The 22,710-nt window shown below is 34.3% G+C and overlaps 5 protein-coding genes and 1 long non-coding RNA gene across 8 annotated transcripts; 5 read left to right on the top strand and 1 right to left on the bottom strand.

The window, feature by feature from the left end:
• The first annotated feature begins 2,588 nt into the window (after window positions 1–2,588).
• LOC18096283 (uncharacterized) lies at window positions 2,589–4,585 on the top strand. Its single transcript, XM_024595262.2, has one exon. It carries the CDS (start codon window positions 2,637–2,639, stop codon window positions 4,506–4,508), a length of 1,872 nt encoding a protein of 623 aa, XP_024451030.2. The 5' UTR covers window positions 2,589–2,636; the 3' UTR covers window positions 4,509–4,585.
• A 3,295-nt stretch (window positions 4,586–7,880) lies between these two features.
• LOC7472673 ((S)-8-oxocitronellyl enol synthase CYC2) lies at window positions 7,881–9,479 on the top strand. 2 transcript variants are annotated; one of them, XM_002302386.4, is made up of 2 exons: window positions 7,881–8,026; window positions 8,125–9,479. In XM_002302386.4, the coding sequence occupies exons 1-2, from the start codon at window positions 7,988–7,990 to the stop codon at window positions 9,256–9,258; spliced, it is 1,173 nt and encodes a 390-aa protein (XP_002302422.4). In that variant the 5' UTR covers window positions 7,881–7,987; the 3' UTR covers window positions 9,259–9,479. The 2 variants fall into 2 exon arrangements, with proteins under 2 accessions (XP_002302422.4, XP_024450949.2); XM_024595181.2 differs by having other exon boundaries at window positions 7,886–8,026; window positions 8,128–9,479.
• Window positions 9,480–10,046: 567 nt separating this feature from the next.
• LOC127904978 (uncharacterized) lies at window positions 10,047–11,423 on the bottom strand. Its single transcript, XR_008058485.1, has 3 exons — window positions 11,312–11,423; window positions 10,510–10,634; window positions 10,047–10,215 (listed from the first exon to the last, which is right to left on the bottom strand). It is a non-coding gene; the product is annotated as an uncharacterized LOC127904978 (long non-coding RNA).
• LOC18109151 (uncharacterized) lies at window positions 10,878–12,924 on the top strand. 2 transcript variants are annotated; one of them, XM_052450352.1, is made up of 4 exons: window positions 10,878–11,502; window positions 11,622–11,713; window positions 12,094–12,283; window positions 12,494–12,924. In XM_052450352.1, exons 1-4 carry the CDS (start codon window positions 11,497–11,499, stop codon window positions 12,779–12,781), a joined length of 576 nt encoding a protein of 191 aa, XP_052306312.1. In that variant the 5' UTR covers window positions 10,878–11,496; the 3' UTR covers window positions 12,782–12,924. The 2 variants fall into 2 exon arrangements, with proteins under 2 accessions (XP_052306312.1, XP_052306311.1); XM_052450351.1 differs by having other exon boundaries at window positions 12,094–12,292.
• Window positions 12,925–16,084: 3,160 nt separating this feature from the next.
• Window positions 16,085–17,645, top strand: LOC18109150 (3-oxo-Delta(4,5)-steroid 5-beta-reductase). Its single transcript, XM_006387360.3, has 2 exons — window positions 16,085–16,257; window positions 16,370–17,645. The coding sequence occupies exons 1-2, from the start codon at window positions 16,219–16,221 to the stop codon at window positions 17,504–17,506; spliced, it is 1,176 nt and encodes a 391-aa protein (XP_006387422.3). The 5' UTR covers window positions 16,085–16,218; the 3' UTR covers window positions 17,507–17,645.
• Window positions 17,646–20,910: 3,265 nt separating this feature from the next.
• Window positions 20,911–22,710, top strand: LOC7462854 (protein TRIGALACTOSYLDIACYLGLYCEROL 5, chloroplastic). The gene is made up of 4 exons (XM_052450221.1): window positions 20,911–21,078; window positions 21,153–21,197; window positions 22,182–22,214; window positions 22,334–22,710. Exons 1-4 carry the CDS (start codon window positions 21,039–21,041, stop codon window positions 22,468–22,470), a joined length of 255 nt encoding a protein of 84 aa, XP_052306181.1. The 5' UTR covers window positions 20,911–21,038; the 3' UTR covers window positions 22,471–22,710.

The raw sequence follows: 22,710 nt of genomic DNA, 5'->3' as shown, positions 1-22,710 counted from the left end.
TTTTCATCATATATATTATCATTGTTCTTTTTAGATTATATAGGGGTAAATTAGTCTTTTTATCTTTTTGCACAAAAAAATTACATATTTTCCATTTAATTAAAAAATAACTTAACTTACATTAGGGGCATCTTAGTCTTCTTGATTTTTTTAAACAATTAAATGACTTTATTACCTTTAAAGATAAATTATACCGGAACTCTCTTACAATGGCTTTTTGGTTCTTTTACCATTTTTTAGTATTTTTATATCTATTAAATATACCCAGAAATCGCATCTCCTTCTTCTCCAAGCCTTGAAGCATGTTTTTCTCATTAGAAACCGCCACCCCCAGTTACTGCCACCACTCCTTAGCCAAAACCACTTCCCAGTCCAAAAGGTACGATAAACATCCTACATTGCTGTTAATGTTATGATTTTATAGTTAATTCATGATTGGTATAACTGTGATTAAATTATTGTTTAGGGTTTGTTGAATTTTTTATAAATTAGCTATAAAATAAGTCAATTAGAGTTGATTTTGTATAATTAAGCATGAAAATAACTTGAGTTACCTTGGTTGAATAATGACTTGATTCCGCTGGAGTGTACAAATAGACTTGATTAGATAAGTTTTAAAAAATCATACACGTCAAAAATAAAAATTGATACAATTCGCATAAAAAAAATATCATAAAACATCTTTTTGGAGGGTGGGATTCATTCTGTTGCTGGACGATATGACCCAAGCCCGTCGCTTTGCTGGAATGATGGTCTTACATTGAGCATGGTTGGCAGAACTTAAATGGACTTTTAAAGTCAATGGGCTTAATAACAAAAGTTAAAGACTCAAAAGAAAGCGGTGAACTAAGAACCGAACGGAGGTCCAGAACCATAGGCTAAATGCCCTAAACTGAGCCCAGATAAAGAAGAAAGACCCCGTTCGTTCTTTAGAGTTTAGATGGATGAGGATTCTCTCACCACCACCACCAATATTTTCAGCATTTATTTTAATGAAAAAAAAAAAATTATGGTTGTCATACCTGGCTTGGTGATTGACCTGAAAAGGAAAATAGGTCACAGTATTACAGGATCAACTAGCAAATCACATGGGTCAATTTATGAGTTGTGGGTCAGAAACATTGCCTCTGAGATTTTTTAGAAAAATTTTCATATAATTATATCTATTAATATAAAGTTATACATTGAAAAAAAAATATCTCCTTCATCATAAAGTTTTCCTAACTAGAAGAAAATAAACACTCACTGAAGTCGCAGTTGATTTAGTGACGATCTACATTTGGTGCTAAGGTTCTCTACTGTTAATGTTTTATGTTTTACACTTTCGCAAGTAGTTGTGATTAAAACAAGATTCTAATGAGAATGCGACAGTGAGAGTAGCAATAAAGAAGTTGATGAAGGAACCCAACATGCATGGTGAAGAACCTATACAGAAAATCAGGAAACTTTGTTTCAATTAATTTCAGAACTTTTATTCTTTTGTAACATCTAGGAAATTGCAAAGATTTAATCTTCTTGATTAAGTGATTCTTTACCACAGGACATTGGGAGTGTATATATAAATAAGAGGATTTAGAGGGTGAAAAGAGTGAGATTCAACAGCAAAGAAGAGCTGCTATGTGGAAGGTCTAAAATGCTAAGGAGTGATAGGACCACCAGCTTTATGAACTGAGAAGCACTTGGCATGATGGAAGAGAAATGATGCTTAATTTATGCATTCCTCGGGGTCCATGAACTGCTCAGGAAGATCGGTTCATAGAATGACGAGTCCTGTCAAATATTAAAATTAAGGAATGGCAATTGGCCGAAATTTCTCATTTTTTTTCTGGTTTTGTGGGGCGAAGAATTGTAGATAGTACGTCGATACGTTCCCCCCCCCCCCCCCCCCCTTAAAGGACTGATGAGGACCACTTGCTTTATGATCTGGGAAGCACTTGGAGAGCATACAGCAGTAAACAACGTATAATTTATAGATTGTTTTAGATAGGTTCATAAACTGCTGAGTAATATAAAAGTGTAGATTTTTCATCAGAATAGAGAGTAATTCCATTGGTATTTAATGGCGAACAATGGCAATTACTATTGTTTTGGGTTCTGTGTATTGAAGAAAGGTAGATGCTGCACCCTCCATTGAGCTCCAAACAAACAAAATCTCTCGTCCTATCCTCTTACATCGAGCATGGTGATCGTAGTACGTATCAGTAGTTTCCTCCTTGTTTATGATATTTCAAATTAATGCCTTTATAGTACCCTCTAGAAGAATGTATATGAATAGCATCTTGTAACTATTGGATCTTCCATTCTCGAGCTCGTAAATACATGCAGCGAAGTACAATCTCTGTAAGAGCTGTTATAATAAATTTAGCTGCTGGTGAAACAACCGAGTCTTAACCTTTCTCGAGAACAAAAGACAAACATTCGATCTTGGAAAATGCTTCTGAGAAAATCTGAATTTATATATTATTAAAGATTTTCACGTGCACACTACAGCTAGGTGACTAGGTGTCACTACACCAGCTGGCCCCCGCTTTTTCATGTCCTCTGGTTAAATTTTATATGTTACAAACCCCAAGCTAACCCTACGAATTTTTTTTAAAAAAAAACACTAAACCAATTCTTTCATTTGCCACCGAACTATGGATTCCCTGAAGAAAAAGGAGAAGATAATTCACACCATAACCACTACCAGCAGTAACGAAAGCATTATTGATATTGGTACTGAACAGAACTGCATCAATCCCAGTTGTTTCTTTTGCACGATGAAAGAGCCAGACTCAATGATCAGGAGAGCAGGACTACAGAGTTGTTTCAAGGAAATGCCTTTCAGAGACAGCCAAGCACTTGCTCTGGTTCTTAGCGGTCTATGGAATATTGCTATGACACAACCAGATGATCCAGAGTTCCCATCCCTCGGTGTTTTCCACTGCATGGCAAGTTTGATCCAGAAAGGTATTGATAATAGAAGTTGGCTTCTTAAGGATCAAAACATTTACATCCCTTACTATGCAGCTCATATTATTGGCTCTTACACCATGAACAAGGTTAAGTTTGCAGAGAAAGCTGTTCAATCTGGTGTGATACCTCCATTAATGGATCTTTTAAGAGGAAAGATTAGTTGGGTAGAGCAAAGAGTTGCCGTTCGAGCTCTGGGTCACCTTGCAAGCTTTGAGAAAACGTTTGATGCAGTAGCAATGTATGAAGAAGATGTGGTGAAATCAGCTATGCAGTTAGCTTCCAATTGCCTTGAAGTGGTGTACTCAAAATTCGTTGGGGTACGGGATGCAAAGGAGAGGCTGAAGTATCATAGTGACTTGCTCACAAGAGGTGTTGGAGGGCTGGACACTGAGAACAGGAAAGCAGAGGAGTGGGCTTGCCAACTTCAACGCTGGTCTCTCAATCTCTTAAATTGCTTTGCTTGCAAAGAAAGGTCTCTGAATCTCATTTGTAGGCAGGATTTTTTAAGAGATTTGTGTGAAATGTGGGGTGGATTGGTGATGAATCACGTATCACCTTCTGGGGTTGGACTCATTAGAATTTTATGTTACAGCAAACACGGAAGAAAGAGTATTGCTGAATCCAAAGAAGTTGTAAGAAGTCTCTGTAATCTCTCGAGATCTTCAGATGATTGGCAGTATATTGGTATTGATTGTCTTCTATTACTTCTCAAGGACCAAGATACCAGGTTTAAAGTTATAGAAGTTTCCGCCTTGTTTCTTGTAGATTTGGTTGAACTCAGGAGCCTTGGCAATCGATCAAATGTAGGAGATGCAATCGCAAGAGTACTTCTTTTTTATTACAGACAAAGCATGTTGAAATTAAAGAACAGCGAAGTTCAAAAAGTTATGCAAGAAATTTGGGATTTGAAGGTAGAGAGGAGAAAACGAGAGAAAACAATGACTGAAGAAATGGTTGAAGAGAGAAGGGTTTTGGCGGGTTTGATAAAACAACAGGGCAACCACATGTTTTGGCTAGGAAACATAGAAGAAGCATCGGTGAAGTATACTGAAGCACTAGATTTATGTCCATTGAGGTTAAGAAAAGAGAGAGTGGCACTTTACAGTGACCGAGCTCAGTGTCGCTTGCAGCTTGGGAACCCAGATGCTGCCATTAGTGACTTAACTAGAGCTCTGTGCCTGTCTACTCCTGCAAATTCTCACAGCAAGAGCCTATGGAGAAGATCACAGGCCTTTGACATAAAAAGGTTGGCCAAAGAAAGCTTGATGGACTGTGTAATGTACCTGAATGGCTGCATCAAGACTGAAACAGCCAAAGGTGTGAAAATTCCATACCATGCAGCACGTATGATCAGCAAACAGATGGAAGCTACGTGGCTTTTTGCCAATCTGAAGTCAAAAACATCAAGCAATCAATCAAGTAGAGTGCAAGAACTGGATGGTGACTCTGAGAATTATGACAAGCAAAAACATGATGAGATGATGAGAATTATGATAGAGAAAAAAGGTTTTATCTCCAGTAAGCGATATGAGCTTTCATCATACACATTATAATGCATACTTAAACAACTGTTTCGAATTCAGATGTTTCACTCAATTTCTTCCTTAAACTTGGTGCATGTGCCTATTGCTTGAACTATTTAGTACTCCATTGTTGCGAGTGACAATCACTTTTGCTTGCAACCTAGCTATTGCTTGAACTATTTAGTCTAGTGTTTGACAGCCACTTTTGCTTGCAACTTTTCAGGGCTGTCCACCATAGGAAATGAAGGGGTGGAGAGAGAGATGGAAAGGGCAAGGAGTAAGAAAGCTGTTGTGGCTCGATCAATGGAAGGTAGATGGGGATCAGGATTGTTGCGTGCTGAGGGAGAGATACTGTGATTTGCGACTTCCAGATTTTATTGCGGTGGACTCGATACCTTCGATATACTTTTTTGGCCACTAGTTTTTCCGTTGGATCTCCTTAAAAAAATATGCAGACCATGATGTTTATTTTATTAAACAGGAAGATGGAATCTCGAGCACAATGACAGTGATCAATTTCTGGAACATTTTGAGTAATTAAGCTGTAACCTTTTCAAGTTGGTGAACATGTGAGAACTACTAGTACCTGCAGTATTTATTTTAAATTTATCATGAGGAAGCAAATAGTTCAAAAAAAAATTAAAATTGAATCACAATACTAAATACTGCTGAAGGGAAGATTAAAGGTGGCTGAAATATTCTTCCAAGATTACCACCATTGCATTAATTATTAAAAAAATAAAATAAAATTACTACGACCACTCCATCTCCAGATTTATATGTGTGTGTGTGTGTGTGTGTGGTTCTAGTGAACATGGTTGAATTTAATTTTCATCCGTTCATTAAAACAATCATTAGGTCAAATCATGCATCAATAAAATGGGCTTGAATTAATTATTTGATCATGTTACCAAATAGAAAAAGATCTCCATTTTATACGTTTATTTACTTACACACACACACACACATATAAATTAAGTCAATATATATTTATTCAGTGTTATTTAATAAAATGACAACGAGAATTTATATCAGCAATGTAAAAATGTAAGATAATATATTTTAAAAATAAAAATTATCAGTTCCATATATAAAATCACAAAATAATTTTAAAAAAAGAAAAATAAGTTATAAAAAAAAAGGTTTTGGGTGAGGCTGAGTTTAAGTACTACGAATGTAAATATTGCGGGGCTTAAGAGCTAGAGGCCTCGACTCCTAGAGGTGTGGAATCTGCAGGGTGGACTTCTTGAAAATGGACTGAAGATATTGGACCTATAGCCGGTCTTAACCTTCAATGGAGTAGTCCATTTGTGTAATGGCCTTTTTTAGGGTTAGCACTCAACGACACCAGATTAGTATATCCATGTAGGATGTAGGATATCAGGAGAGGAGTTTTGATTTTTTTTTAAAATATTTTTTGTTTAGAAATTATTAAAATAATTTTTTAATTTTATCAAAACAATTTAAAAACATAAAAATATAATTTTAAATAAAAAAATATAAATTTTCACAAACATCTGTTCAGACCGCACTTTCAAATAGGGCTAGTGTTTGAAAGTGTGTTTGTGATTGTGGTTGTAGTTGCTTTTCAAAGTGTTTTTCATTTAGAAATACATCAAAATAATATATTTTTTTATTTTTTAAAAAATTATTTTTAACATCAGAGTATCAAAATAATTTAAAAAATATCAAAAAAATATTAATTTAAAAAAATATATTTTTTTATTTTTTAAAAAATTATTTTTAACAGCATCAAAATAATTTAAAAAACATCAAAAAAATATTAATTTTAAAAAAATATTTTTTTCAAAAAAACTTTAAAACACAAAAACATACGAGGTATAGACACCGATCCAACGTGCAGCTGCAGATACCCAAACCTAAACCTTAGGAGGGTTTTTATAATTCAAATTATTTTTTAAAATATTTTTTAAATTTATTTTTTAAAAAATTAAATTAAATTATATTTAGATAATTTTGATATTTTATTGTTAAAATAAATAATGAAATATAAAATAACATCATGACAGTACATTTCTAATTAAAAGCATCATACTACGAGGGTCTGGAAAGAGAGTTTGTTGCGATGAAGCTAACCAAGTGTCTGGGTTACTTTGAATGTTGCCCAGCTCATAAAAGACAAATAAATGTTTGTTGTGAGCTTTGACAGAACAATTCAGCTTTTCCCTCTTCCAGCAAAAGCCCATGTCCGCGGATTTGTATTGTAACTTTAGATAAAAAGAAAATAATAAAAACATTCGACCAACCTCACGTTTGTCGTGTTCTTCTACCATATACCACACCTGTGCCAAAAACAAATAAATAAAAAATTAAGGGCTAAGGAAATATCATTAATTTTAAGGCTGGCATTCTGGAGCTTTTAATCCTTTTCACTTTTTTATTTACAGTGAAATGACTCCATCGCTTTTGAGATATAAAGTTTTAAACCTCGAGTGTTTTAGTTTTTTTAATTTTGTTTTTTTTTTTGTTATTATGGAGAAAACAAATAGTATTTAGGTTTGTTTTTTAGCAAAATAAAATGTCATTAAACTTGAAAAAATAGTTGGTATATACAAAAATATAGGAGCCTCTCATGACCTTCTAGCAAGAGATTGAAAACACCTCATTATTAAATTTATAAAAATATTAAAAAACACTAAGAAAAATTAATTTAAAGCAAAATCAAATCAAATTTTAACAAAAAATAGATTAAAACTCAATCTCAAACCCCCGCCCAAAATAAATACCTAAATTTTTAGTTTTTATTTTACTTTATTTTGCAGCTCTAATGAAAAATTCAAATGATGTGTGACAAAAAAAATCACTTTTATATATTTATTAAAAATATTAAAATATTAAAAAAAATTATTTCATCAATTAAATTTTTATAAAAGTATTAAAATTAAATATAAATGAATTGTTAAAATAGTTTTTTTCTATTGAGGTATAAATAAAAAATAATTATATTTATACCATTTAAAAAATCATATCAACAAATTAATTTTTCTATATAACTTTTGACAATGTACACACAATCAAGATAGATGATAATCACGGGCCGGGCCTGAAAAAATTATTTTAAAACCATTCCAAACCGTCATCATGCCATATCTATATGATAACCTTCAAAAAATAGCACTACAGAGCAGCATTACAAACTCCAAAATCAACCCGATGACCTGCTCACCCAAAACAACATATAGAAATCTTCAATTGATCATGTTTTAAATTTATTCTTTAAAAATTACTAGTTCGAGTTTTATAAATTTCAGGGCCATTGAAAACTTACATAATCATTAATTTTAGAACCCGTAAAATTAATCAAAATACGTGTAAATTAGTTCAAATATCCATGTTAATAATAATAATAATAATAAAACAGACAAGCTTGCGAGACAGTAAAGATTGACCGTTAGTTAGACTCTTCTTGTATCCTTTATATCCCTCCCTTTTTCCCCTTTATAATCCATTACCATTTCTCCTACTTCTTCAATAATCCAGTCTAGAAAATGAGCCGGTGGTGGGCAGGTGCAATTGGAGGTGCCAAGGTAAAAACAAACCATCCCATTTGCAAATCTTCACTTTATTTCAACTTTTGAATTATGTTGTTACTTAACGTTTCATTTTTTGGGCAAATGTTTTGCAGCAGCAGTCTGAAAATGGCAACGCGTTCCGAGGACACCATAGCGTGGCTCTAGTAATAGGCGTAACTGGCATTGTTGGCAACAGCTTAGCTGAAATCCTTCCACTCTCCGACACACCTGGTGGACCATGGAAAGTCTACGGAGTGGCCCGTCGTCCACGACCAAATTGGAACTTAGACCACCCTGTTGAATACATCCAATGTGACATATCTAACACGGCGGAAACTCAAGCAAAACTCTCCCAGCTAACTGATGTTACTCATATTTTCTATGTCACATGGGCCCTCCGATTCACGGAGGCCGAGAACATCGAAGCTAATAACCTCATGTTCCGCAATGTCCTCCAGGCTGTTATCCCCAACGCCCTCAATCTCAAACATGTTTGCCTCCAAACTGGTCTTAAACACTATGTTGGTCCATTCGAGTTGGTAGGCAAGATCGAACCACATGACACTCCTTACACGGAGGATCTGCCCAGATTAAACGCACCCAATTTTTACTACGATTTGGAAGACATTCTGGCCGGGGAAGTGGCAAAGAAAGAGGGAGTGACTTGGTCTGTGCACAGGCCGCATACAATTTTGGGGTTTTCTCCATATAGTTTGATGAACATAATGGGCACCCTTTGTGTTTACGCTGCTATATGTAAACATGAAGGGATGCCTTTACTGTTCCCTGGGACCGAGTCTGTTTGGGATGCTTATTCCATCGCATCTGATGCAGATCTGATTGCTGAGCAGGAAATTTGGGCAGCTGTGGATCCTAATGCACGAAATGAAGCGTTTAATATCCACAATGGAGATGTTTTTAAGTGGAAGCATTTGTGGAAGGTTTTGGCTGAACAGTTCGGGATAAAAAAATATGGTTTGCCTGAGAGTGGGAAGAAAGTGAGCTTGACGGAGTTGATGAAGGATAAAGGAGCAGTGTGGGAGAAAATTGTGAAGGATAATCAGCTGTTGCCTAACAAGTTGGAGGAGGTAGGAGTGTGGTGGTTTGCAGATTTTGTGTTGGGTGCAGAGTCCATTATTTCGTGTATGAATAAGAGTAAGGAGCATGGGTTTCTGGGGTTTAGGAATTCCAAGAATTCACTGATTTCGTGGGTGGACAAGTTGAAGGCTCATAAGATTGTGCCTTGAGCTGGGTGGGTCTAGGTTTGCTTCTTTTTTACCGCTGTAGTAGGTTGTTTTCAAAAATAATTTTGAAGATCGATGGATTGTTCTTCTTGTGGGTGAATTCTATTAAAGCATATATCTGTATTCTGAAGAAAAATGCATTTGCTGGAGGTCTGTTTCTCTTTTGGTTGTTCTTGTCAGGAATTTAGAATAAACAGGGAAAAATCTCTCTTCCTTTTGGGCTACTAGTAGTATCAATTAACAACTTGGGTTGCCTCTCTTTCATGTCAGGACCCAGAGCCCATAAGATAGATAACTTAAACTTTGTAATACTTGGGGAAACATTAACATTAAATAATAATAATAATAATAAACAGCTAAAAAAAGATGGATTTTAGGTAATGTTTTGTATTTGGATAATAATTTTATTTAAAAATATATGAAAATAATATTTTTTTTAATTTTTAAAATTTATTTTTGACATCAACTTATTAATTATCAAATAATCCAATTTAATAATTAATTTCAAACAAAAAATAAAATTTTATAAAGTAAAATAAGGTTTCACCACAAAATCAAACTGTTCATCCTCCAGGTGTAGATATTGTAGCAATGACAATCCTATATTTTTCACCAGTTTTTTTTTTTAAAAAAAAAAAAAAAACTGAAAATGATGGTAATATATTTTTCACCAGGTTCCAATGGCAAACGCTATTTTATCAACCCATTTATATTTTAATATATTTGATTACAACTACTTTGACTTGGTAACTAATTTTGCAAGGTTCTGCATATCTCAATGTGCTGAGCTGAAGGCAGAAAATTAGTGTTCTTCTTGCATTAACACCATCCATGTAACAATCAAAACTTTATACAAATGTGGAAACATTAGAAAATCCCAGAATTTACTTTGACTCCCCCAATCCTGACATAAAAAATTTCCTCAGATGTAAACCTCTAACGTTCTGCTGTCGTTCCTACCTGTAAAACAAGGGGAAAAAAAAACATCAGCAACTCAACCAAAATGGATTTCTACACGAATCATAGCAGATTCTATATAGCCTTGCTGTTGGTGCTCTTTGTATGTCATTAAATTGAGACAGTAGTAGAGATAGAGTTCATCACTACTGTTTCTAAAACCTAAGGCCACCAACTTGCAAATAAAAGTTAGTTGAACAACAAACAAGACAGTAAATCTAGTTGCTAGAGACACTTTCTAACCAACCAAATCACCACAAACATTTATGATAAGAATTGTAGTAATGTAGCCAATACCAATCCTCCTCTTTTCCTGGTTGCATGTACGATATTGTCAGCGATACCTTTAGCTTCAAAAAGGCTGTGCAAAGGAATGCTAAAATATTTGCAGCAGCGGTTACCAGGTAAGTCTAACACATAACCTACAGAATGAAAGAAGCGATGAAGAAAATAAAAAATGGATTCACTAAAATATTTTGAGTAAGCACAATACACTGTGGTTTTGTGCTTAAAAGTAATCAGCTAAAAGATATATTCGTAGATCAGATATCTTCTGCTTAAAAAGGTAACTGCAGCTTTCTTTCTTATCCACAACACACCAAATTAAATTAGGAGTTGAACTGAGCAGTCAAGGATGTAGCTTCACATTACAAATTCCAAGAAAACCAGAGAAATCTAAGCGTTTCTTCTTCTCTTCTCATCAACACAAGAAAGCCAGAGAAATCTATATCCCCAGTTATTCCAAGAAAGCAAACAAATCGTATAAACTAATCAAAATAATACATTTAATCACGAAAGAGGCTATTAAACAAAAAATAAATCAGTCAAAAACACATATCTAAAAAAATCCATAAGCATTTGCAAGTGTTATTCTTTTCATGTCCTCGTGATTTTTCTCCATCTAAAAAAACCATTTAAAATTAACAAAAAAAAAAAACGAAAAGGTAGAAAATTAACTCTTTTTTTTTCAAATAATAATTTCAAGACACAACAAGAAAAGAAAAGGAATTATTACAGAGAGTAAGACAGATTCAAGAGGGTGATATTCAATGATGTCGCCTCTCTTGGAATCGAGACCAAAAAGAGAAGGAATTATTACAGAGAGCTAGGGCATGATTTTGAGAAGGGAAGGCTTCTTGTTCTTCTTGATCTTGAAGAGGGAAGCAATTATACTATTTAGGATTCTTGCTTTCTCTTCAACTTCCCCCCCTTTTCTATTATTATTTTTTGTTTGATTGCTAATTATTTTTAATCTGATTTATAGACGTGGTGATACTCTTTGGGATGGAGGTGGGTAATTCTGATTCTTGCCTTTTTCTTCAGTTTCTTTTCTTTTCTTTTCTTTAGAGGTGGGTGGTACTTATTTCCTGTCCCTATTCTTTCTTCTATTTTCCTTTCGGGAATTGCAGTATCCTGGGTTTTCTGTTACGCAGAGGAAAAATCCTCAATGGAACAAAGTTGCTCACAGTAATCATCATCATGGGTCCTTCTCTTTTCAAAGGTATCTGTTCACTATACTAATCTTTTGATATATATATATATATATATATATTTCCTTAACCTCTGTTTAGTTCCTTTTTGTTTGCCTAGAAAGTAAGCCACTATAACAGAAAAAATTGAAGCTTGACATATAAGGTTATTACTGTTGTTGACTTTCTAAAACTATGCATAAATGAAGGGGAAAATAAAACTATATTGACTGACCCTCGTGTTTGTACATGCCTAATTTTTCATACTAGCTTGAAAATGGCCAGTCTTTGTTTGAAAGCATAGAAAAAAGGCTCCCTCTTTCTGTTTCTGTTGTTTTTGCTCAGAAACCAATTGGGTTTTTTCTCCTGAAATTGTTCGTCAATTGTTGAATGAGAGTATGTTTGTGCCTAGATTACAGGATAAAAATGAGGATGGAACAGTGGATGGAGAGTGTGGGTCGGTGTTTGGAGGATTTAGAATTCCTCGAAGTTTTTTGAAACTTCAAGCCAACCAGAAGAAAAGGAGTGCTGCTTACAGGGAACTTTTGCACACTTGTGATCAGAATGAAGAGCTTGGAGAAAGGAAAGAGCAAAATCTCAAGGTATTCACGGTTAGTTTTCAATTTGATTTATTGTATTTCATTTTTCTAGATATTGCAGGAAAAGAAAGGGATGGATTTTGAATTATCAGTTTACTTGCATGTGTATAGACAGCGAGCAACTCATTCCTTCATTTGTCTTTCGCTTCTTTTCTTTTTTTCACTACAATAATATCTGACGAGATTTTGCAACCTCACCTAATGATTTTGCAGCTTGAAATGTTTGTGCTTTTGCCTTTGGAACTGTTGGTGGAAATATCACTGCTAGGAGGGGAAAAAACAGGGGGTGTTGTGGCTTTTCATTTAAGAAATCACCAAAGCAGACTGATCCGCTCTCTATTCTTGCTGTTGATCTTTTTTCACGTAGAGTGTTTTCAGACTGTTAAATTCAACAGTACAAAGACAAGTGAGTGTATGTTGTTTCCTTTTGCCAATCTCTTGCCTTCACTGCGTCTATATGCAAATATCTGTTCGACAATTGGGTTCACTTCCCATCAATAGTATAACTTAGTTTGCTAGGCAACATAAGTTCATCGTCAGGTTCCAATGCAATAGGTTTGCTAAGTAGCTTGACTATTAGTTTTTTCCCAGGAATTGATTGATCAGGAGCAACACTGTACGCATTCAAAGAAAAAAATCATACCACCAAGCATACAACTTTAAAGGTCCAATCTTACCACCTTTTCAAACAAAGTCTTCCAACACACATGACCTCCTTACTCTTTCAACTACCATTCATCGCTAATTATCATTCACGTCTGTTCATGCTTGTTTCTCTCGGAAATCTTGCAAACCAGCTAGGAGCCGGCACTGTAGTTCATACTAATCCTTTTACCTTTTGTGCTTCCGTCTGAATGAGATAGATGTCACCAGGATTACATATGGATGGAGGTGAAACCACAAAATTCCAAGCTAACATATAGATGTGTCAAAAAGATGCAACACTTGAAGATGCAGTTTTTTTAATTATATTAAATACCGAACTCACTAGTCAATACTATCATTTGACGTCCAAGGGCAATTAATGACGTACACCACAACGCAAGAAGATAACTGGTACAAAACTATAGGAGTGGTAAATTACAAAGACAAAATGCAAGAACAGTTTCACCTTCCACTTTGGAAAGTTGATTAGAAGAAGCAATCCACGCCCTCCTATTCCTAAGAAATAGCCAAAGAGAGGTCTACAGGGGCCTCTAATTTCATTTCTTTTTGTTGGGGCTTATCGATCTTAATTCTCTTTTGACGGGCATGGCTTGTTAATCTGACGGGTATGGCTTGTTAACTCATCCTATAATATTGCATCGATTTGTTGGTGATTTGTTTTTCATACCTGGGGATCCTGCGGTATTAATAAAATGTTATGTTGCTCGATTAATATCTAGTTTGATAAAATAAATTTAATTTTATTAATTTAAAAAAATTAGAGTTTAGATATCAAATTTAAAGCTTAAACAAATATTTAGTCCTTTATTTTAACTAATATTGAGACTGATTTGCACGGGAAAAGAAAGAGTTTGTATCCTCTTTTTTCAATCACTAACTTTTTTCTCATAGAAAATTACATAAATCATCCTATATTTTGGTACAAATTGTAATCACCCATTATAGTTTGAAAATCTATTATTTACATCCCGAATGTTATACATAGAATAACAATAACGCTGAAATTATTTTTACTTGTTTTTACTTTGGGAATGAGAGTGATAAATGTTAAATTTGATTTTTATTTTTTAATTGTTATTTTTACTTTGATTTTTTAAAAAAAAAAAATTAATTTCATCCTTATTGATCATGAATTGAACTTCGTGATTTTCTTTAATGGGATGATTTCGGTCATATGAACCTTATCATTCTGGTTGATATTAAAAGTTTAAACCTGATTGACATTGGTTTTCTTTAAATATTTTTTTACATTGATTTTATTTTTCAACTTCATCCTTTAATATTAGGTTTATTAGAAATTACGCTTTATGATTTTTTTTTATTTTTCTTTCTATGGGTTTATCTTGATCTCAAGACCTAGATCGTGGGCTTGACAGTTTTTTGTTGATTTTTTTTCATTTCATCCTTCTACATTTAAATTATTGGGAATTGGACATTGTAGTTTTTTTCTTTCTTTCGATTGGGTTTTTATGGCTTCACTATCCATGTCACGGGTTTGACATTCTAATTTTGGATGACGGGGGTCACTTTGGTTGTTTTTTTTTGTTTTTTTTTATTTCATCCTTAATATTGGATTGTCTGAGAATTGAATGTCATAGTTGTTTTTTTTTTGGCAAGCGTTTTTATGTGCAAATTGTCATGATCACTTTTTTTTTTTAATTCAGTCTACTTGCTATTGTTGCTTTTTTTCTTATCATAAAATTAAATGAAAACCATCTTATTGGACTCAATTAAATCTATAACTTGAGTAATGAGTTTTTCTTAAACATGTTAGCACCGTTTAAATATCTTTTTTTACATTAAATTGTATTTTTAATCCACTGTGCGGCATAAAGCGGGCCTTCTATTAGTAAGAACCATATAAAATATTCCACTTATATATTTAGTAAAAACCACATATAACAACCATCTAGGTGGTGGTCCAGTGGTAAGAGTTTGGGACCAAGAGGTTTGCTCCCTCTGTGGTCTCAGGTTCGAGCTCTGTGGTTGCTCATATGATAGCCACTGGAGGCTTACATGGTCGTTAACTTCAGGGTCCATGAGATTAGTCGAGGTGCGCGCAAGCTGGCCCGGACATCCACGTTAAACTAAAAAACTAAAAAAAAAACCACATATAACATGTAAGCCGAAATAATAATTTAAGGATAGAAAAATTATTATAGGAATCAAGCTAACATAAAATGAGTTTGTATCATGTAATGGAAAAAAACTACGAACCTACCAAGCAAAATAAAACATTTAACTGTCAACTATTTAGGTGGTGGTCCAGTGGTAAGAGCTTGAAACCAAGAGATTTGCTCCCTCTGTGGTCTTAGGTTCGAGCCCTGTGGTTACTCATATGATGGTCACTGGAGGCTTAAATGGTCGTTAATTTTCAAGCCCGTAGGATTAGTCGAGATACGCGCAAGCTGGCCCGGACACCCACGTTAAACTAAAAAAAAAAAACATTTAACTATCATTATACTTCAAAATCATTTGGTCCGCCAGAGGCGTCAGTCAGGATTTGATTAATTTATAGAAAAACGAAACTGAGTATGGGTTAATATTATCTAAAAATAACATTAAATATAGATTATTTAATTGCTATAGACTAACCTTATGGAGTAATAGGTTTGCTCACGACACCCTCTCTCAATTTATTTTCGTTTTCTATTAGAACACGTGTTCCATAATGCCGCAACAAGTTATTAATTGGAGGATGTATAATTAAGGTTTGAAAACACATCTTCTTAATTCAAAATCTTGGACATACTATAATTAAAATAGACGCAAAAACTTATTTAATCGAATATTTTCTTCTTCTGTGCTTTCACTAGAAAATTGTATTTATGCTATCGGTGGACTTGCAGCGATCCCAAGGCCAGGAGTTTGCCACGCATGTCATGGCTCGCGTCTGATAATAATGGAAAAAACCACTTTTAGTACGGTTATCGAAGCGGACCAAGACACGTGCAGAACGAACAACGATTCAAACCTACAGAACAAACAACGATACAGCTTTGACCGTTAGGTGCTGTTTGTTTTTATTTTTAAAAGAAATAAAATTTTTATTTTGATTTAAATTATTTTTTAATATTTAAAATTATTTAAAATAAATTTTAAAAATAAAAAGAAATATTTCTAAGCCAGAAATATTTTAAAAAACACTATCGTAGTTACAGAAAAAGTTATCAGCTAGCGAGGATCTCCTTGGGCTTTCCTGATTTATTTTATCTACTATCATCCTTTCCTGTCTCCTCCTGATTCAAATTCAATCAAAAGAATAGAGAAAAATGAGCTGGTGGTGGTCTGGTGCTATTGGCGCTGCCAAGGTAAGGATTCAACAACCCTCTCGCTGTTATCTATCATACACCCACAAGGCCACAACCCACACAGACACACATGTATATATGTATATATCATTTATTTTTCTTCAATTTGCAGAAAAAAACCGAAGATGATGAAGCATCAAGAGGTTACCAAAGCGTGGCCCTGATTCTAGGTGTTACCGGGATTGTTGGCAACAGCTTGGCGGAGATTCTCCCACTCTCAGACACGCCTGGTGGCCCATGGAAAGTCTACGGCGTCGCCCGACGTTCCCGCCCCAACTGGAACGAGGATCATCCGGTGGAGTACATCCAGTGCGACATCTCCAATACTGCCGAAACCCAATCCAAGCTTTCTAAACTCACCGATGTCACCCACGTCTTTTATGTTACCTGGGCCAGCAAATCCACGGAGGAGGAGAACTGTGAGATTAACGGTCTCATGTTCCGCAACGTCCTCCAGGCTGTTATACCAAACGCTTCCAATCTCCGCCATGTCTGCCTCCAAACCGGAGGGAAGCATTATGCGGGTCCCTTTGCGTTATTAGGCAAGAATATTGAAGCTCATGATTCACCTTTCACGGAAGATCTGCCCAGATTAAGATTTCCCAATTTTTATTACACATTGGAAGATGTTATGTTCGAGGAAGTGGCAAAGAAAGAAGGGGTGACTTGGTCTGTTCACCGGCCTGGTGTTATATTTGGGTTTTCACCTTATAGCTTGATGAATATGATTGTGACTATTTCTGTTTACGCTGCAATATGCAAGCACGAGGGAGTTCCGCTGATCTTTCGTGGATCGAAAGAGGCATGGAATAGTTACTCAATTGCTTCTGATGCAGATCTGATCGCAGAGCATGAAATTTGGGCGTGCGTGGATCCTAATGCTCAAAATGAAGCTTTTAATATCCAAAACGGGGATCTGTTCAAATGGAAGCATTTGTGGACGGTTTTAGCAGAAGAGTTTGGGATTGAAAAGTATGGATTTGAGGAGGGGGAGAGTAGTGTGACCTTTGCGGAGAAGATGAAAGACAAGGGACCAGTGTGGGAGGAAATTGTGAGGGAGAACCAGCTACTGCCTAACAAGCTGGAGCAAGTTGGGGGATGGTGGTTTGCAGATTTGATGTTCAGTGTACCGGGTTCTGTCATTTGTTTGAATAAGAGCAAGGAACATGGATTTTTGGGATTTCGCAATTCCAAGAAATCATTCGTTTCGTGGATAGACAAGATGAAAGCTTACAAGGTTGTGCCTTGATATGGTTGGTTTTGGGTTTTGTTGCTATAATCTCTGTTTTCAAAATATAATAATTGGAGAGTGATCAAGGCTTTGTGCTCCATTGTAACTGGTATTATGTCAGCCATTTTAAAGAAAGTTGCATTTGCAGTTGGTCCAAGTCTATTTCCTCGTAAAACCTACCAATTTAGTTGGTATTATCTTGCTGTCTGCATCCTGCTTCATTAGATTACTCTTCTACTTGTAAAAAATTAGAAAATCTTGTGGCCCTTGAAATATTTCAGTGATAAATGATACTGAAAATTTTTAGTGTTCAGTTTAGTTTACAAGTGGTTGCTTTTAAAAAAATAATTTGTGATATTAGTCTATTAAAATACATTAAACACTTGAAAATACTAAACAACATTTAAAGCAAAAAATTAAATTTATGTAAAAATATTTTTTAAATACAAAAAAAAAATCTTATTCTATCACGAGGTTATGAACGATTAAATTAGCAATTGTTTTTATAGTAAATTTTTTTTTTTAAATGTTACTTCGATATTTAAATCATTAATCAATACTCTAAAATATGTGGGGAAAGTATTCTAACTTTTCATACATGTTTTTTTTAATTTTTATTTTGTTTCTGTGTTTTTTTTTCAAAATTATCTTTGCCAATTTTTTTAATATTGAACTGGTTGAGAATTTAGCTATGTAGTTTTTTTCTTTAAAACACTGCAAATTGCTATAATATATCCATACAAGGTTTTTTTTTCTTTTTATTATGAATTTTTCCTTTATTTTTTTTTCTAAAATAATCTTTGTCGATTTTATTTTTTTCATATTGAGCTGCTTGAGAATTTAGCTTCGTAGTTTTTCTAAAAAAAAACATTGTGGATTGCTACAGTGTTTCCCTACATGGTTTTTGATTTGTTGCAATATTTCCCCACATGTTTTTTTTTTCATAATTTTTTTTGTCGATTTTACTTTTTTTAATATTGAGCTAATTGAGAATTTAGTTTTATAATTTTTTTCTTTAAAATATTATGAATTACTACATTGTTTCCCTACATAGTTTTTTTTTAAATTATTTTTTTTTTGTTTTTTTCCAGAAAGGTCTTTGTCAATTTTATTTTTTTCATATTGAATTGGTTGAAAATTTAGTTTTGTAGTTTTTTTCTTTAAAACATTATGGATTGCTACAGTGTTTCCCTAGATGATTTTTGTCTGGCTACAGTATTTCCCCACATGTTTTTTTTTAATTATCTTTGTTGATTTTTTTTTTAATATTGAACAGGTTGAGAATTTAACTTTAACTTTCCCCACATGTTTTTTTCCCATTTTTTTCTATTGTTTTGCTTTTTTTTGTTTTTTATATAGAACTAGTTGAGAATTACAAATGTAGATTTTCTCATGAAACAATATTGATTGCTACAGTGTTTCCCTGCATGGTTTATTTTCCTTTCATTTTTTTTTTGTTATGATTTTTTCTAAAATTATCTTTGTCGATTTTTTTATTAATATTAAACTGGTTGAGACTTTAACTTCGTAGTTTTTTCCTTAAAAATATTATGGATTATAACAGTTTTTCTTTATATAATTTTTTTTATTTTTTCTATAAACCCACGACAACACATAAACAAGTCATAAACTCACAGCATCGTGCGGGCATATCATTTAGTGCGGGCATATCATTTAGTAATAGCTAAAGAGAAAGTACATACCTTTACTATCAGGCATCCCTCTCAGATTATTCTTGACACATCTTTAAAGGCTAACAAGAGCTGCTAAACTAAATTTTAAATAAAATCTTTAACAAGCAGATTTTTTAAAACAGCTAATATATGATTGAAAAGAATTTATCTTAGTGTGATAAACCGATTGTACGTAAAACTAACTTCGCTTGAAACACCATGTAACTTTCTCTTCTATCTCAAAAACAATTCCAGGATAAATAGTATTTAGTTACTATTTCAACACAAATTGAATTCTTGATATATAATAAGTTTAATTATTTATTTTATTAGTAAATAAATTTGAAGAAATTATTTAATAACTGAGTATAGAATTGCTTCTTTATTATGATTAAGGATTTGACATGATTTTAACGGGCAGAGAAATTATTATTTTAAGTTAATTAAAAAAAAACATGATTTCCACGTTCATTCCAAAAATAAGTTTTTTTTTATCGAAATAAAAAATTATCTAATGTTTAAATCAATAAATATAGGAAGAAAGATAATGTATCAAAAGTGAGAGCAGGAGAAAAATATGGTGGGGGGAGTGTGTGGTCTACTCTATTGTTCTGAATATAGTTTTATGTTTTGGGTTATAAATGAACTTGTGTGAAGTTAAATTGTTTCGTCTTAAACTCTTACCTATTATATTAATATATATATATATATATATATATATTATTATTTTTTTAAAATAATAATAATAATATTTATATAATTTGATCATGTTAGCTTAACTCGTTAAGGGTAGTATAACGATAAAGAATATATAAGAAGCTGAGTAATTGGTTATAATATCTTGTTATGTAATTAGTAGAAAGATAAGTGTTCTCCATTGATGCAGAGATTAATGCTTGCTTTGCATCTTTTGAGGAGATATCCGGACAAGAAATAACCCTTGACCGAGAAGGGTGGGCATCGTATTGTCAATTGTAGAGGATAATGCAGCGTTACACTGACTTCCTTGGAACTTGTCTCTTTTGCTTTATGGTGTGTGCTACTGCTACTCATGGGACTTCTTGAGAATTTGCATGGGAGGATAGTTAGGACTTGGGTCGAGGCCTAAATAGTACTGTTTGGGGTTGGAGAGAGGCCCAAACCTGGCAATGTCTTATCTAGTCGTGATTCATCAGTCAGGCTGATTGATCTAGTGGTTGCATATGAACAGTCAAGTTGATCGATTTTGCATGTGAGATCCGGGTAAAAAACAACTCAGATATATTTCGTACTAAATTTATTCCACTGGAAGTTTTTCTATGTTTCTGTATATATTGTTGAAAACTTGAAATGTTAGTTTTTCCCGAAAAAATCTGATGACGATGTTGCCGCAACACGAGACTACCAGAGTGTGGGTGTAACAGGATTGAATAGTCGGCAACAGCTTGGCTGAGATCCTCCCACTCCCTGACACCCCTGACCCTTCCATCGAAAGTCTACGGTGTTGCTCGCATTCCGCGGCCTGCAAAAATAAAATTTTGATTGATAAGATGATTTCCGACAATTTGGTGACGATCATCATCATGTAGCTTTACCTAAAAGCAGTCAAAAGTTGAGTTAATGGAAGGGAATTGGGAATTGGTAGATGGCATCCCTTCTAAGTGGACCGGGCCAGTTAATATAACAATAGTTTGTAGGCTTGAGAGGCCTATTTTGAATTCTTGGTGGGCTGGGTATTTGTTCCTTCTTCAGTTATAGAAGCGAAGGAAAAGAGAGAGAGAGAGTTGTATTTTTGAAATCGTACCTCCACTCGACTACGGTATATTCTTACTCTTAAGTGCCTCTGATTGATTTTATTTTATTTATATACCAACTGTTGCTGCGCAGCTCCAAAAGCAATGGTGCTTACAAATTTTAGTGGACCTGGTGTTGGATTCGGTATGCTTATTACTACAATTAATTCTGATTTTCTTCTTCTATCTCTCTGTCGTTTATGCGAAATTTGATTTCAGGTTTCGGTGTTGGTTGTGGCTTTGGCGTAGGCTGGGGTTTTGGGGGTCAGTTCCTTTTCCCTTTCTTTTTTTTATTTCACTTTAAAGTCTTGCTTGTGATGTTATTTGAAGAAAACCCAGCTAAGCTAAAAATATCATGCTGCTTCTCTGAATTGTGGGGTTCTTATTTGATTGGAATAGGCGGTTGGGTTGGGAGTGATTTCTGCCTCAAGTTTTGATTACGGGGTTGCCTTATTTTCTTAAATTGTTGTCCTTAATTTTTCATAACTAAACACTGCTTTATCACTGCTATTGATCCAAATTCAATTTTGAATCTTCTGCTCATCTTCTTCTTCTTCTTCTTTGTCATGTATTTTTGGGTTTTTTTTTTTTTCCAGGGCAGTATATATAAATAAATACTTTGCTTGGACAGTGAAATTGTTGAGAAATTCGTAGAACCTAAGGAATGAAGAATCTAACAATCATCGCTTTGCCATTCTCTTAAGGTGGTAAGGGTATTTTTAGTGTAGTCTTCACATTAGCTGGTCTTTCTGGAGAGAAAACAACAAACTGTCCTTCTACAGCGTTGATTGTCTGGTAGATGTGGGTGATGCATGGATCCGTTTGGCTAAGTGTGGTTGGACTTCAATTCTTGTTCAACCCAACTAGTCTCGGTACTTCAATCTTGCTCAGTGGAGCTATGTGTCGCTTGCTATTCATGGCTGGGGCATAATTTCAATGAATTGATCTAGTGTTGCCTTTACCTTCTACCACAGCCGACAGAAAACAGCTGATTGTGTTCTCATGTTTTGCAAAATATGAGCTACATCCAATAACTGTTGTGAATGATATCCGATCGTCAAGAACATCTTTGTGATATTTAGAATTTTGCATGACGATCCCATGATCCTTGATATAAAACTTGTCTGGTTGATGTGTGTGGTAGAATAGTCACCTCATCTGACTTGCTGTTTGAGACTCTGCGTAAATCTTCCCTTTGAGTGTGAACTGAGCTACCAATTTGCTTACGTATATGTTTGTCTGGTGCAGGCATGCCTGTGAATATTTTGGGTCTTGGTGCAGGTATGCACCTTCTTGTCTCTTTCCTCAAATGTAGATCTTAGACTATCATTCATATATATCTCTTGGTCTATAAATAATGCATTCAAGAATTGTTCAGAATTAGGACCTTTGTTTTGCAGGTGCAGGCTGTGGGGTTGGTCTAGGCCTTGGATGGGGCTTTGGCACTGCCTTTGGAAGCCAGTATAGGTCATCTACTGTCACATTCCAGGGCATGGAATTGGCCAAAAAAGAAGAAAGTGATGACAATCAGTCTTGAGTATTTGTTATGAAGCAAAGTTTATGCATTTCTTGTGTTTTTTTTCTCTTTTTTTCCCATGAAGTTTCCAATTGTCATGGCACTGTAAAAAAAAAAGAAGCAGCTTGCTCTTCAACCTATTTCTATGTTCAAGGTACTGTAGTGTCGAAATCCCATTGTTCAATTTAATGGATCATAGAAATTCTACATGCCAGGATAGTTTGTACGTCAATGAAATAAATGATGATTTAAAAGCCGAAA

Source organism: Populus trichocarpa, chromosome 2 (assembly GCF_000002775.5).
Source record: "Populus trichocarpa isolate Nisqually-1 chromosome 2, P.trichocarpa_v4.1, whole genome shotgun sequence".
NCBI lineage: Eukaryota > Viridiplantae > Streptophyta > Magnoliopsida > Malpighiales > Salicaceae > Populus > Populus trichocarpa.
The sequence above is the reverse complement of the archived record's forward strand: the minus strand, read 5'-3'. Positions and strand labels throughout refer to the sequence as shown.